General features: G+C 41.8%; 1 protein-coding gene across 2 annotated transcripts in view; it reads left to right on the forward strand.

Annotated features, from left to right (window-relative positions):
* The window catches only part of LOC103148081 (schwannomin-interacting protein 1-like), a 265,763-nt gene extending 249,208 nt beyond the window's left edge, over window positions 1-16,555 (forward strand). For both annotated transcript variants that reach the window (XM_007566705.2, XM_007566706.2), the window contains exons 10-12: window positions 13,038-13,156; window positions 14,182-14,299; window positions 16,056-16,555. In XM_007566705.2, coding sequence (XP_007566767.2) covers window positions 13,038-13,156; window positions 14,182-14,299; window positions 16,056-16,322 — 504 coding nt within the window. In that variant the 3' untranslated portion in view covers window positions 16,323-16,555. The remainder of the gene's footprint in view (window positions 1-13,037; window positions 13,157-14,181; window positions 14,300-16,055) is intronic.
* Window positions 16,556-16,648: the final 93 nt, after the last annotated feature.

Genomic DNA, 16,648 nt, shown 5'->3' on the forward strand with positions numbered 1-16,648 from the left:
GTCAGGCGTCTGTCATCTACCTCAGTGACGACTACAAAGAGGTAAAGGGACGGGTTTGCTTTGTTTCGTGTTCAGTGAATCAGATGTTCATCAATAACTGAAAGGTTTAGGATTTATTTAACAGGAATGAACCATTTTCAAACAACATTCTTGACATTTCTAGAAGCTACTCCTAGAAACTTAGTTTTTATTTTATTTAGAAGAATTGTGTTTGGTCTTAGTATAACTTTGAAGACACATTTACATCACACAATAAAACATTAACATCATCACTGGATGTTTCTGGAATCTCATTTAAAGAAACAGATGGTTTCCCAAATCTCCTTCTGCTTCAGTAATGTTTGTGAATTTCACTTATTTTATTCCTTTAACATTAAATACTAATGACAAAGCAGTATGGCAGCATGGTTTGAACGTAGCCAGAGCATTACTTTGTTTATTGGTGTGCTAATTGGCTATATGCTAGTTAACTAACATTGAATGTTGCTGTAGCGGCTGAACAGAAAATCAGGAGTTCAGGTCTCCTGTGGGATATTGATCAACATCAGTCGAAAAAGTCCCAAATCAGGACCGTAGCTTAATATAATAATTTGATCCAATTGGATCAAATTATTATATCGCACTAACAACCTCACATTGATTGCAAGCCGTCAAAAATGTTTTGCTTCCAGCTAAGAGAAACTTGAGCATTTCTATTTACTCCCACTGCATTATGCAAGTTTTAGATTCTCGTAGTGACATAATCTTGAGTAAAAAGGGACATTTTTATTGAATTGACAGGAAGTTTTAAAACAAGAATGAGTAATATGAGCTAATTTGTTTTATTTCATCTCGTCCTAAAAAGGACTTTGAACCACAGGGAAAGCATTGTTGTTCTTTAAGCACAGGTTTCTAAAACTTGGTGGAATATCTGTGTCATCTAGAGAACATAGTTTACTTGTAATTATTAAGCTGCAAACTTCAGACAGTAGCTATGGTTGTCAGGTTTTTTTTACGCTAAGCTGAACTACCAAGGAAAGCTTCAAAGTGAATGCTTTAATGGTTTGTTGTGTTTTGTGTTTTACAAAAATGGAGATTTCCTGCTGTGCTTGTGCGTCTTGCCCACATGCCTGCTGCTTTTGATGGGGAAAAACTGAGCTTTATAAATCCTCGCTTTGTTCCCTACGAGTGTTTACTGTTTATACAAAGATTTTTAGAAATAGTGATGCAGAGGTCACCTTCACACATTTTTTTTTCCTTCGTATTTGGCTTTGTCCCGACTCTGATTGCAAGCTGAAAAAGTTTGTGGTTGAAAGCAAAATGGGAAGCATAAGTCAGGCTCAAAAACATCCTCGAGATCGCTTTGTTTTGGACGTTGTTGTTGTTGTTGTTGTTGTTGTTGTTGACGTCACTATCACCACCTACTGGCACAGTGAAATGTTTTTGGTTGGAATCTTATAGATTAGCACAAGAACTTGATGACATGTCGGATCAGAAGCATGCTGAACTCTGACCGTTGCAGACTGGAGATAGACTCACCTGGCAGTCACAGAATATTTGACAAAATTCTGAAAACATATCAGGAGTAGTGCAGCCAAGACTAAAATATGGGCATCAAAGAGTTTGCATATTTGGTCCAGCAGTATGACACAACCCTGTGAGTAACCGGGCTTTTATTCCTTAATCTCCCCTTTTCTTTGGAGAAACAAACCAGCATTCCTTTGCTCAGTCTGAACCGCCTCATGGACAGAAACCCCACATGTGACTCACAGACCCATTGTCATGGCTAGACCCGATTCAAGCTTCTTTTCTGCTAGCATCCCTACCCCCGGTGCCCCCCGGTCGCCTCCGCCACCATTCAGGGAGTTGTTCTTTTCCGAGCTGAGTGACAGGAGCAGTCTTGCACTGACCTGCAGCTGAACTGGAAGAGGGGGCCAAAGGTTGGGTCCCTTATCTGGGATGGAATGCTGTGCAGCCTAGAAAGACAGGTCTCAGATAACAAGAGGAGGGAGACACACACACACACACACACACACACACACACACACACACACACACACAGAGATAGGCTGAACAGAAGTGCTGGCGTCTCCACTTTAAGTGTGTATTGTTTTATGAATACCGTTCTGTAATTACCCTTTTAAAAAAGAAATACTGTAAGGGAGAAAACTAGTTGAATTATTCATTAAGTTTTTCACAGTTTGCTGTTTTGAAATGTTTGTGTTGACACCTTGAATGTGTTCAAGGCTGAACCGAACCACACCTGCTGCAGGCTCCTCCTGTCTTTACCAGCATTCCTAAGCATCTCACAGATGGTGAGATTTTCTTTTCTCGTGGCCTCGGATGATATTTCCATGAAGGCGTATTTCTTCAAATTCAGCCCCTTGAAAACATCTGTAGGACTTCCAGAATGTTCCCAAACAGTCAAAGGACTCAAACTAAAGAGATCGTGACCTCCAATCTGTAACGCTGAGATCTCTGCAACATCTTTCTGTTCCAGCTGGAGAAACATGTGAGCAAGGCGTTTCTACGACTGCTTTTATTTGCAACTCCAAATAAAAGCATTCGGCAAGGCGAACATTCGGCAAGGTGGATTCTGTCAATCACTGATTCTCAAACTTTTTGGAAAAAAATACCATTTCAGTAAAAACTAAGGCTATGAAATAGCACCATATTACCATATTACAGGCATTTTTATAAATATTAATTCAACAAGACTTGTACTTTTTGTCTCTTTTACTGATAAAGGCCAAAAAAGAAAATCAAAATGCCCTGGTGNGAATTGACATCCTCACCAACAAACTGCATGTTATTTTTCAAGCCGTTTCACCTTAGTAAGAGTATTGCCTTTTGACTCCATGCCAGCCTGTGATTTAGGGTCCAGATTAGTCTTTCTTCAATCAGCTGATGCTGCATTTCATTTACCTGGGAAGTCATAATTAGAAACATGGATTTGACATCAGACTCAAGGTAACAACGTTCCAGTTAAAAAGTCAGAATTTCAACATGGCAGCGCCTGTAGACGTTGTCTGCAGCAAAGCAAAGAAAAGTCTATTTATGAGACCAAGCTGCTTCTCAAGAGGTGGATTCTGTCCGCATGAATCTAACCTGAAATATTTGATATAGTTCTGTTCATTTTTTCACTGGCATTAGAAATTCTCCTAAACTCAACAAATTCAAACAGTAAATGCTCACATTTCTTTACACTTTTTATATTTCACTCTTCAGCCACTGCCACTGTTTACATAGTCAAGACTGGAAAGCATTGCTTTTGTCCATAGCTGTTTCTTATTTTAGTGCAGTGGGATGAAGGTCATTGTTTTACCATTCAACATTTCTTCTCTGGGCTAATATTACATAATTTGCAGGAGTCCCCTTCAAACGCGGGCCTCTGTGTGAGCCACAGGCCTTCCCGACGGGCCACCCTATGCTCCTTTCACAGCCCAATTTGTTTGAAACACGAAGCATCACCATGGAGAAACTCTCGCCAGACTACTTGGACAGCAGCGCCAGCTCTCCCCCTTCTCCTGCTGAACGAAGAAGAAGCATTCAAGAGTCTCTGCTTTTCCTTTCGCATGTCTGAGTCAGGCATACAGGCACTCAGAAGCAGAGAGCCGACAGCTAGCAGCCTGCATGCAAAAACAGAGGGACGGGTCTGGTCTGATGTGACTTGTATCCTCACATGGGTACAGCTAACCTTCAGCTATGCCTTAGAAAATGTGTCGGAAGTGAAAACCAAAATATCCTCATTCTGGAAGCGAAGCTCGTTCTCACAAATATAGCTGCAGACGAACACAAAGACACACTAATAACGCCACCAGCCTTGGATCGGAGGCTTACAGGAGGTGCCAGGAACCGTCTCCCACAGTCGCCCTCTGTTCACTTGGAACAATAAGCCGTTCTGTGCGCGAACTTACTTTGATTCTCCCTCTCTCTCAGCTGACCCAGCAGTCAGGCCATCACGGAAAAGCGGCCTCGACCTGCGGTCCTGTTGAGGCTCGCTTCCAGTCGGTATCTGCTTGAAGATTCCCGTCACGCCCCGCTGACGCGTGTACGTGGAGAACTTCTTCCTTTCCAGCCTCCTTTGTATCAGTGGTGACTTCATCTTCACCATGAAGTCAGCCTCAGTAATGAAGCAGAACATCGGGTGGGGATGATTCTGCCCCACCCAGGCAACCCCCGCTCGCAGAAAACACTGATTTCATGGGTGTGTGTGTTTGTGTGTCGTCTGGATCGTCAGTTTTCTGGGGTAAATTCAGACAGCAGGGAGACTTTGAACCAGATTCTACCTTTTATCCCAGGAAGTCAGCATTTAATTACATCAATTCAATTTTTTTGTTTGTTTGTTTGTCACTTAAACTCACGTTTTTGTTATTTGATTTTTTTTCTCAACATTTCCAGGCAAATTCTTCCCCGGGTTTGTTATGTTTTGAGTCCCCCTTTCTCAAATATTAGTCATCCATTCCGTCTCAGAAAGAAAACTACCAAAGTCAGTCATGTTTGTCTATTTCAGTGGCAGCTTTTTTCGTTCTTTTCTCTGTCTTATCATCCCTCCTTTTGCCCCACTTTTTTTTCTTTTCTCTCTGGTTCATTTCTTATCCAAGATCTCTATGAGAGACCCATGAGAGACGCTACTTTTTTGTATGATTCAGTGTGAATGAAAGCGTAGCAGTTGGATGTGGAAAATGTGATTAAACTCGGTTACTTTGTGCCTTTTGTTTGAGTCGACTGACTGGAATGGAGAAGCACTGATGTGAGTTTTCTGAACCATTTTCAATCTCTTGATTTTTTTTAAAGTCTGTCCTTCTGATACCAATTCTAGCAAACTCTTGATATCACACGATCTGTAAATAAAAGCATTCAAAATATTATTTTCTAGCCCTGCAGCAGTAAGTTGTTATGAAGTAGCTATATCATAACCAGCAGTGTCGTCACTCTTTAATTCAGACAGAGTGAATCCAGGAAGCCAGGCTTTTACTGCTATTTTAAAACAAAGGTAGAATAATTTAGAGCTGAAATTTTACCGTCTTTTGCATCTGGATACTGCAGATGTTTTCCCTTCAGATTGTAAACTCCTACCTTAACTCTGCTAACATTTGCAAACCAGGATGATTCATAACAGACACAGGTTGAAAGGTCCGCCTTCCTTTTATCTGATGAACTTGGCTTCATGTCAGTTTACCTCTTTCTAATTAAGTTAAAAACATAAAATCTCCAGAACCTGGAGGAATTAAGGTTCTGAGACTGACATTTCTTTTTCCATACCTGATTTTTTTTTTTTTTTTTTTTAGTTTGCCACAGGCACATCAATAGTCAGAGCAAGACGAGCTGAAAGTTTTCTGGTCTGCAGCCGGTTTGAGATCTGGTGTGAGTTTTGATGCATTCAGTGGACAGAAAAGAATACGACTTTTCAGGATTTGAATTCCCTATTACTGATCAAAAGTGATAAAGAGAAAATCGGTCAACTCTCTGGATGCATTTCCAGTCAGTACAGGCGACTCTGTTAGGATTGATTAAGTTTATTGGTTAACAAAAAGGTTTGTAAGCTGCTGTTTAAAAATAAATTTTACAATCCCACATAATAAAAGTAATTAAATTGCAGAACAGAGCTAATTCTCAGCCTAATTACGACACTTTAAACATTTACATACCCTGTTTAGCTGCATGTGGATTACTCCTCTTACTTTTACTTCCCCTTGATTATAGTTTCCCGCTTCCTTATCCTGCCTCCCATGTTTAGTTTTTTTGGGGGGGTTTTTGTCAGTGTAACCTGTTGACACAGCGTGATTTCTGAATCTGCAGCCATATGTTATCGTTTTCCGTCTGGCCGGCTGCGGTGAATACGTGAGTCACAGGTCGCTCACATTTTTTTACAAAGATGAGGTCAGCACACACCATGGAGAGCTCAGACTGGGAATACATCTCTGATACAGAGCACAAGCAATCCCCTTGTGTGTGAGAGAGAAAGAGAAAGAGTGTGTATGTGTGTGTGTGTGTGTGCCAGACTAATGGTCCATTGTGCTCAGTCAGGGTTTATTTAGCTGGCCGGAGCTGTGGGGCTGTTGGCTTTGGAGTCCAGACGAGGCTCTATTTTTACCTTGGCAGAAAGGGAGCACACTATCCTCTCTGTTGCATGTTCACACAATTTTGCGTTCATTTTGCCTCAGACATGGAGGCTTGCTTGCTCTTACGGACACAAGTCTTAGGAGTGCGGGTTGGCTCAAATAGCAAGAGGTTCAGAGAGGTTTACAGGAGACACCGGCATGCACTTAAAAAAAACACGCAGTTGCTATCTAGAGCCCATCGTGCAAGTGTCTCTTTCTCCAGCTGCTGTCCCCCCGTCAGAGAGAGAGAGAGAGAAAAACCCACCAGTGTGTGAGTTTCTCCTCCTCTCTGTCTGTCCCTGGACTGTGAGAGGCCAGACCCCGAGCAGAGGGTGGAAGGTAGGGAGGGTCCAGCGGGGCCTTACCTTCGCCTTCCCGGTCCTGCGGGAAAAGGTTGAGTGGAGAGAAAAGAGGAACAGCATGTCAGAGGAGAAGGCATTGGGGACAGGAGAAAAGTTTCTGGCTTCGGTTTTGAATCTTGTGGGATTCTGGTAGCACTCCTACTGGGCTGAAAATCTGGAGCCGGTCTGAAGAAATCCAGCCTGTGTTTGGGGAGGGAAGCGCAAGAGAAGGAAGTGAAGAAGGGATGAGGTGAGGAAGGCGCTGGATAAAATGGACGGTGGAGACGATGTCATCAGTCAGGCGTCTGTCATCTACCTCAGTGACGACTACAAAGAGGTAAAGGGACGGGTTTGCTTTGTTTCGTGTTCAGTGAATCAGATGTTCATCAATAACTGAAAGGTTTAGGATTTATTTAACAGGAATGAACCATTTTCAAACAACATTCTTGACATTTCTAGAAGCTACTCCTAGAAACTTAGTTTTTATTTTATTTAGAAGAATTGTGTTTGGTCTTAGTATAACTTTGAAGACACATTTACATCACACAATAAAACATTAACATCATCACTGGATGTTTCTGGAATCTCATTTAAAGAAACAGATGGTTTCCCAAATCTCCTTCTGCTTCAGTAATGTTTGTGAATTTCACTTATTTTATTCCTTTAACATTAAATACTAATGACAAAGCAGTATGGCAGCATGGTTTGAACGTAGCCAGAGCATTACTTTGTTTATTGGTGTGCTAATTGGCTATATGCTAGTTAACTAACATTGAATGTTGCTGTAGCGGCTGAACAGAAAATCAGGAGTTCAGGTCTCCTGTGGGATATTGATCAACATCAGTCGAAAAAGTCCCAAATCAGGACCGTAGCTTAATATAATAATTTGATCCAATTGGATCAAATTATTATATCGCACTAACAACCTCACATTGATTGCAAGCCGTCAAAAATGTTTTGCTTCCAGCTAAGAGAAACTTGAGCATTTCTATTTACTCCCACTGCATTATGCAAGTTTTAGATTCTCGTAGTGACATAATCTTGAGTAAAAAGGGACATTTTTATTGAATTGGCAGGAAGTTTTAAAACAAGAATGAGTAATATGAGCTAATTTGTTTTATTTCATCTCGTCCTAAAAAGGACTTTGAACCACAGGGAAAGCATTGTTGTTCTTTAAGCACAGGTTTCTAAAACCTGGTGGAATATCTGTGTCATCTAGAGAACATAGTTTACTTGTAATTATTAAGCTGCAAACTTCAGACAGTAGCTATGGTTGTCAGGTTTTTTTTACGCTAAGCTGAACTACCAAGGAAAGCTTCAAAGTGAATGCTTTAATGGTTTGTTGTGTTTTGTGTTTTACAAAAATGGAGATTTCCTGCTGTGCTTGTGCGTCTTGCCCACATGCCTGCTGCTTTTGATGGGGAAAAACTGAGCTTTATAAATCCTCGCTTTGTTCCCTACGAGTGTTTACTGTTTATACAAAGATTTTTAGAAATAGTGATGCAGAGGTCACCTTCACACATTTTTTTTTCCTTCGTATTTGGCTTTGTCCCGACTCTGATTGCAAGCTGAAAAAGTTTGTGGTTGAAAGCAAAATGGGAAGCATAAGTCAGGCTCAAAAACATCCTCGAGATCGCTTTGTTTTGGACGTTGTTGTTGTTGTTGTTGTTGTTGTTGTTGACGTCACTATCACCACCTACTGGCACAGTGAAATGTTTTTGGTTGGAATCTTATAGATTAGCACAAGAACTTGATGACATGTCGGATCAGGAGCATGCTGAACTCTGACCGTTGCAGACTGGAGATAGACTCACCTGGCAGTCACAGAATATTTGACAAAATTCTGAAAACATATCAGGAGTAGTGCAGCCAAGACTAAAATATGGGCATCAAAGAGTTTGCATATTTGGTCCAGCAGTATGACACAACCCTGTGAGTAACCGGGCTTTTATTCCTTAATCTCCCCTTTTCTTTGGAGAAACAAACCAGCATTCCTTTGCTCAGTCTGAACTGCCTCATGGACAGAAACCCCACATGTGACTCACAGACCCATTGTCATGGCTAGACCCGATTCAAGCTTCTTTTCTGCTAGCATCCCTACCCCCGGTGCCCCCCGGTCGCCTCCGCCACCATTCAGGGAGTTGTTCTTTTCCGAGCTGAGTGACAGGAGCAGCCTTGCACTGACCTGCAGCTGAACTGGAAGAGGGGGCCAAAGGTTGGGTCCCTTATCTGGGATGGAATGCTGTGCAGCCTAGAAAGACAGGTCTCAGATAACAAGAGGAGGGAGACACACACACACACACAGACACACACACACACACGCGCACACACACACACACACACACACACACACACACACACACACACACACACAGATAGGCTGAACAGAAGTGCTGGCGTCTCCACTTTAAGTGTGTATTGTTTTATGAATACCGTTCTGTAATTACCCTTTTAAAAAAGAAATACTGTAAGGGAGAAAACTAGTTGAATTATTCATTAAGTTTTTCACAGTTTGCTGTTTTGAAATGTTTGTGTTGACACCTTGAATGTGTTCAAGGCTGAACCGAACCACACCTGCTGCAGGCTCCTCCTGTCTTTACCAGCATTCCTAAGCATCTCACAGATGGTGAGATTTTCTTTTCTTGTGGCCTCGGATGATATTTCCATGAAGGCGTATTTCTTCAAATTCAGCCCCTTGGAAACATCTGTAGAACTTCCAGAATGTTCCCACACAGTCAAAGGACTCAAACTAAAGAGATCGTGACCTCCAATCTGTAACGCTGAGATCTCTGCAACATCTTTCTGTTCCAGCTGGAGAAACATGTGAGCAAGGCGTTTCTACGACTGCTTTTATTTGCAACTCCAAATAAAAGCATTCGGCAAGGCGAACATTCGGCAAGGTGGATTCTGTCAATCACTGATTCTCAAACTTTTTGGAAAAAAATACCATTTCAGTAAAAACTAAGGCTATGAAATAGCACCATATTACCATATTACAGGCATTTTTATAAATATTAATTCAACAAGACTTGTACTTTTTGTCTCTTTTACTGATAAAGACCAAAAAAGAAAATCAAAATGCCCTGGTGCTGCAATTTTTTCTCTTACATTTTATGCAAAATAAACAGAAGGAGCCCTTGATGTCGACATTCCAAGTCAAGCATTTTGTTTGTGCTTCTTGATTTCAAATCCAACATGGCCACCTAACGTGATTAAAGTAAAAATGTTTACTTGCGCTTGCTACAGTTTGGGTCTCATTGAATCTTTAACAGATGTTGAATATTCCCCGTCGTATTTCTCTTTTGATGACGTTCTGCTGGTGTAAAATTACCTGAAGCCTCATTTTTGTCTGTGTCTAGCAAGTCTCCAATGCTGTTTGGTTTTATATTTGCCTTTTTAAATGGTTGACAAGTTTTGACTAAAAGCACCACAGGTTTTTGTACAACTTTTTGGAAAACTAATACATTATAGGAAAGGTCTTATGAGCTCCAAGTACACTCTGTCAAAGCATAGAACATTGCGCTTCTTTTTACACTTTAAAAGCCATTTGTGAGCTTAAATAACCTGGTGTATGTGCTGTGTGCGTGTGTGTGCGTGTGTGTGTGTGTGTGATTGTGTGTTAACAGTGGGCTCCTGTCCTGAGCCTAGGAGTTAGATCTCAGCTGCTGAAAGCCCCAATTGTGCAGCAAACAGGAAGAGTATTTTGCAAGGAATGTTATGAAAAATATAAAAAGAAGTCAAATGAAAATGTGTCAAGGAAGAATTTGGAAATTGTAAGAAAAAAAATGCAAGAGTGAGAAATTTTTATATATCCAGATGCAATTAACCTGAGTTAGTAACCTGATGATCAAGGACTGTAAATCTAGTAGTTTTTGTGCGCTGAAGGAGGCTGCTCTTCTTTTTTGGGGAAGGGCACAGATGTTTCAATTCATCCCACATTTTCAATACAGATTTTGAGAGAAGATTCGACGGAACTTAAATCGAGCACCGTGTCATCCAGCGCCAAGCCTGGATCAACCTCCAGGCCTGTGGCTGGATGTTGGAGGGGAGGGGGAACTGTCTTTGTCAACGGGGCTTTGTCAGCAGAGGAAATTGCTTCGTGAACTTGAGGAAAAACACAAATTAGCCCACTTTTGTTCCTCCTGATCTAATTTGGATGGCTGTGGTGCCGGAGGCCGGGAGGCTGAGGGAGGCGTTTGGGGTTGTCACTCATTCTTTCCAGGATTCTCGTCTCCCACCGCATGCATCTTGAAAATGTAAATATAATGGATCCCAGGAATTTCCCAAGCAACTGCAAATCTTTTTTTTTTTTTTTAATGAAAAGTGTTAAATTCTTTCTGGCTCTTTTCATTTAAACCCAAAGTCAAACCTGGAGAACATTATTTAAAATGTATTTGTTGCTATTTGTGTTTCTGAAGGGGATGGGAGTGGGATTGATCATGTGACAGTGAAGGATCTACATTTTTTTCATTTCATGCCAAACCTCTCAGTGTAAAGAGTTGTTTGTAAGGTTTTACATAAGCCAGGCTTCATTTTAGTCTTTTCTCTACCCTCAATTATGAACGTAACGGAAAACCAAGGAAGACTGAGCCAATGTTTCTCTTCCAGGTTTCAGCTTTGCTCGAAGCCGCTGTCCAGCACAGACACTGTTGGTTTTCCAGTTGTCGGTTTGAGTTATTCCTGTGTAGAGAAGAGTGTTTGACCTCCGCTTTACCACGCAGGCCTTTGTTGGGCCTCTGAGGCAAACCACTGGTAACCTTCGAGGATGTTCGTCTTCATTAGCCAGGCAATCTTTTATACGGAAACACAAAGGAGCAGCAGCAGTCAGGTCCTCTCTTCGATCCAGCGCTGTGTATGTGCCGAGAGTGTGTTTTCGACTCTCGTGTGGAGTGGGATTATGGTAATTTTGTCCTTGGAGATAGAACCGTCTGACAACGCCTGCGTTCATTTGTCAGGAGAGGTATAAACAATGAGGGCGGAGAGGATGGAGGGAAGGAAGGAGCTGAGGGATGGAGCGGGAGAAAGGAAAAAGGTGTGATAAACCACTTGATGAGCAACGAGCAGGATGACGGTCTGATGCGGCCGGAGGCTGGTGGAGTGAGGGGGGAAACTGGGCGTGATGATGAGTCAGTTGCTGAGACAACAGATGTGATTGAATCATAAAGAACTGGAAGGTGAGGAAAAGATATAAGGAACGGCTCGTAATCTGTGTCACTATGGTGACAGCATATCAGACAAACACAAGTCCTGGGTGAGGCGTTGGTTGGTTTGAGATTCTCAAGCAGACGCGCCGCTCACAGCTTTTCAAAAACGGTTTACATTCTCCTTAAGTTTTCACACCATAACTACGCACCTGCTGCTTTGTGTTTGGTAAATAAGGGCTGAAAGAGAGGAGCTTTCTTTCTACTATCCAACTGGCAGTGTGCTCAGCAACAGGTGGGGTAGGGTCAGCACTGTGTTGCCATGTGCTCCATACAAAACTTGTGTCACTTCCTGTTACATCTCACTAGAAAGACTTGAGACCAACCAGTGTTAGTGGTTTGTTCTGGAGAAGCTTCTTCATTTTAAAAGTGCAAACATCGTCGTACACGTTCAGCGTGGGCTTCACGTTCGTTTCGTGTAGAGTTTGCTGAATGATCCGGTCCGCTCACACACACACACACACACACACACACACACACTTCAGCAGAGCGGACACATCTTGGCAGCAGCAAATAATAATCCAAGCAGGCGGGACAGACGGCCGGTTGTGCAATGCAGCGCCATCTTGGCTTTAGATCAACTAAAATAAAAAAACAGAGAAATGTACATCGACTTTCAATGCCAACATTTAAGGGTGCATAATGTGCACCTTAATAAACAGAACCAGAAAATAAAAAAGATTGACAAACCCATGAAGGTAAACAACCTGATTGTACATTAAGTCCATGTTACTCTCATTCCTTTGCTGCAGTTTTTCTGTCACATCAGGTAGATATTTATTTCAAGTTTGCTTGAAACAGGAGTTTGTTTATTTGCTCAACCTTAATGCCAGCTTGCTTACTTATGCTCTTCTTCCATCTGTTTAAGACTAAAGAATCATGACGCTAAACACAAAACCTCGGCCTTTCTGGCCATGTGGAAGATTAATGATGAGGACTCAAGATTGTTTTTGACAAGACAGCAAAGTTCGTGTTAATTATTTTGAAGTTCTGGGATTTTTGCGGCTTTAATGAAGACATGAAATGCTTTTGCTCTGTCATATGTGGATCTAATCATGTGGGAAGCTCGTTTTTTCATCGCAGTTTAGTAAAACAACAGCCCCACCTGGTGGCCAACTGGAGGAATAAAATACACATTCCCCGTTTTTTTCATTTCTTCAGCTGACTCCACACTTTGTATCACTTTGACATTGGACCCCTTACTGCAAATTAAGACAAGTCTGCTTTGATTAATGTGCTGACAGAAGTGATTTGTTCTGGAAGGAAGAACTTAGGATAACAGTGTGTGCATGCAGCTGGAACAGATTTTAAAGTACTGAGGATGATTCCTGAACTCTGTCTCTTTTTGAAGTTTCTGCTCTTACCATTTGTCAGATCGATGACCTTAAATTATGCATTTTGTCTTCTTGCAGGCCCAGAAGAATGAGAGGGAGTCAATCAGGCAGAAGTTGGCCCTGGGCAGTTTCTTCGACGATGGCCCGGGCATCTACACGAGCTGCAGCAAGAGCGGCAAACCCAGCCTGTCCTCACGGTGAGGCCTTAGAGGTTTTACTCTGCTCAGCAGCCGTGCGATTAATTATTGGAAACCACTGTGTTTTTTTTTTTGTTTGTTTGTTTTTTTATTGTTTTTTTAAGAAATTACTGGCTCTGGTTTGGCAGTCGTGACTTTCAGGAGCAGAATCAATCAGGAAAGGTTGACTCTAAAAGTTCAGATTTGTCGTCACAGATCAGTGAGCTGACATAAAGCAGAGCGTGTCAGCGTGAGTAAGTCTGATCGGCCTTTGTGGTTCTCACTTCCTTGAACACACCTACATGCACACACACACACACACACACACAGCGCTGCCACCTCTGACACCGAGCCTTACTGGAATCCAGTCTCCAGTAAACACTCCTGTGCACGGCTTTTTTCTTGCTCTTTGAATCATGTGGATTTCTCGCAACTGTTTGTTAGCGTTGACGAAAAACAGGAAACTCATGACCATACTGTAAATGACACATTAGTCTGGCCTTTGAAGAAATAACAAAAATATTCGAGCCCAGAAATATGTCTAGGTAATTGAAGCTGTCCTCTGAAACAACAGTCAGCCACTCGGGTCCTGTTTTAAGCGGACCTGCATGGATCTTTGCCGTAATCAATCGGCCCCTGCTTGTAATTACTGCAATGAATAAGCAGATTATTGATCAGCAGTGGGTCGGATCTGCGCCCTAATGATATCCTGCCCTTCCGCGACACAAACGCCACCTCCCCACCGACACCGCCTCGCCTCTGGATCTGAGCGGATTGTATCGGACCTACTGGGGGCCTCCTGAATCGATCTGCATTGGAGACAACAAGAGGGATGATTAAAAACACAAGCCCTGTTTAATTGTAACCAGTCTGCACTATTGGTCCAGCAAAAGGAGCAGCTTCTGTTTGTCTTTTCCTCTCATGTCCTCAGCACTCTGAATGCTGTTGTTATTACTGGGGCAAAGAACTAGGCTGAACTCCTCAAACACTGTTTGTATTTCACGGGTCGTTCTCTGTCCGTCTGTCCTCTTTTCGTCCCCCCGCAGGCTGCAGAGCGGCATGAACCTGCAGATCTGTTTTGTCAATGACAGCGGCAGCGACAAGGACAGCGATGCGGACGACAGCAAGACTGAGACCAGCCTGGACACACCGCTGTCCCCCATGGTACGCACGGCTGCACACAGCGCCGCGCAAAAGTCCTCCTGGCCTTTAAGCATTTTCACATACTGTAATATTATCGCCCTAAACGTCAGTGTATTTAAATCGTCTTTTGGTAGATTGAATGAAAAGTGTTGCACAGTTGTAAAGTTAAAGAAAAACGATACATGGTTTTCAGTGGTGGGCACTCCTTTCTAAGAAGTTAGTTGTGCTAGCATTATTCCACTAATCATAAACATTAGTTGCACTAAAACTACAACCAACAAGGTATTTAGCTGAAGCTAATGCTAACGCTCCAAATTCAGCCATATTGCTACCCATCACGTCTCAGTGACCCAACATGTGCAACAACACGGTAATTTGTCCTCAAAGGAGTCAAATTTGTAATTCCACCTGTGAGGTCTGCACTTTTTGATTTTGCCTAACCGACCACAGCCGGGTTTGGGTCAGAAGGAAGGGAGGACATCAGTAGATTTAAGACTGTTTGCTCTGTCGTTCTGCAGCGATGCATTCTGGGCGCAAGAATCAATGTTGTTTGCTGCGCCGCATCACTGAGGAGTGTCTGTTTTGGGATTGTTGTTATAAAAGAATATTATGGAAGGACGTGACAAACTTTATCATCAAAAACGTTTAAAAATTTAATTCACTAATAATACGGCTGTTTCTAGTCGAAAAGTGTGATCTTAGTGATACTTTATGCTGCCAACATTTGTATAATTTACATAAAATGTCATATTCACACCTCCAAACATCTGCAACAAGAACCTGATTTCCAGATTTTAACATCAGGACTCTATTCTAGCATCCTTCAAATCAAGTTTAAATCCTAAAACTGTTGAAATTATATCTCCTTTTCAAAGACTGCAACACCAAAGCACCAATTTAATTTTAATATTATAACTTACATGTTCTGTAATTCATATATATTTTGAATTTCTTTTAATATCTCGTTCATGTTTCATTTTGTTCCTTCGTGTCTTGTGTTTGAAATAAAGTCATTGGGAAAAATAGCAAACACCCATTTTGAAAGAAGAGCGTCAATATAAACGTTAACCAAAACGCCAACACACATATCAGACTTTATTTACCTGGAAAAATTAATTCAGGGGAATTTATTTATTTATTGGTTTTTTTTTTCAAAGTAAGCAAACACTACTGCTATTAGTGCGAGAGTGGATTAGTGGAAAATGTGCTCACCACTGATGGCTGTGAAAAAGTTGAAGGTGCAATACTTTCACAACTGTTTTATTCTGGTGTTATTTTTCAGAGTCCAAAAATAGGAAAACTGATTTGAAATGTCATTGACAGTATGAAAGTAGCAAAGACCAGATTGTGTGAAAAGAAACTTAGACCAAGTGAGAATGAAAGCTGCGAAATAGGTAAGATATTTACTATGAATCAGAGCTATGACTGGCACTCTGGTTGCTTCATGGTAACTCCTGCTGAAATTCTTTGTTGCTCATTAACTAGATCAGATAAACGAAAAGGGAATTGCTTGAAAGGACTGTAAAACGTGGGTTTCACTTCATTTTTTGTCTGCCCCACGTCACTGATGAAGCTTGAGAAATTATTTTTATATCCAAGCTCATATTTTCACACAGTCAGATGACAGGAATGCGTACATTTCAGCTTTTCTCTTTGTAGTCTCACTCTCTCTGTCTCTCTCTCATGTTTTCCCACACACTCTTTCATTTTCCGTTCGCCTTCTCTTTCACTTTTGCTTTCCCTTCCTCCTGGCATTTCCGCATGCTTTCCTTCGCAGTCCAAGCAGAGCTCCTCCTACTCGGACCGGGACACCACGGAGGACGACTCGGAGTCCCTGGAGGACATGGACTTTTTGAGTCGGCAGAAGAAGCTGCAGGCCGAGGCGAAGTTAGCCCTGGCCATGGCCAAGCCCATGGCCAAGATGCAGGTGGAGGTGGAGAAACAGAACCGCAAAAAGTCGCCAGTGGCCGACCTGGTCAGTAGCAACAAGCAGAGAAGGTTTTACAGAGACGGGAAAGATGGATCTTTGATCCTGGCCTCTTAAAAATGATACAAAAACATGCGATTTGTGTAAAACTACTAGTCAGAATCAGGTTACATGTATGGAATAAATGGTGTCCTTTGCTTTATATAGATCAAAGTACATTATGAATACAGCAAAGCACACTAATCTCTCTGCATAATGGAAAAGATGTGTCATATCAGATTCATATCAGATTCATCATCTTGCTGATTTCCCTTGGCAGCCCCACAAATATGAATGTAAAAATTACAAATAAAAAAAAACAGTACATAGAGGTAAATTAATGCTCATCTTATCTAATTATATGTTAATATCTCTCTCTCTCTCTCCCTCTCTCTCTCTCTCTC

Source organism: Poecilia formosa, unplaced genomic scaffold, assembly GCF_000485575.1.
Source record: "Poecilia formosa unplaced genomic scaffold, Poecilia_formosa-5.1.2 Scaffold197, whole genome shotgun sequence".
In the NCBI taxonomy this organism is placed as follows: Eukaryota; Metazoa; Chordata; class Actinopteri; order Cyprinodontiformes; family Poeciliidae; genus Poecilia; species Poecilia formosa.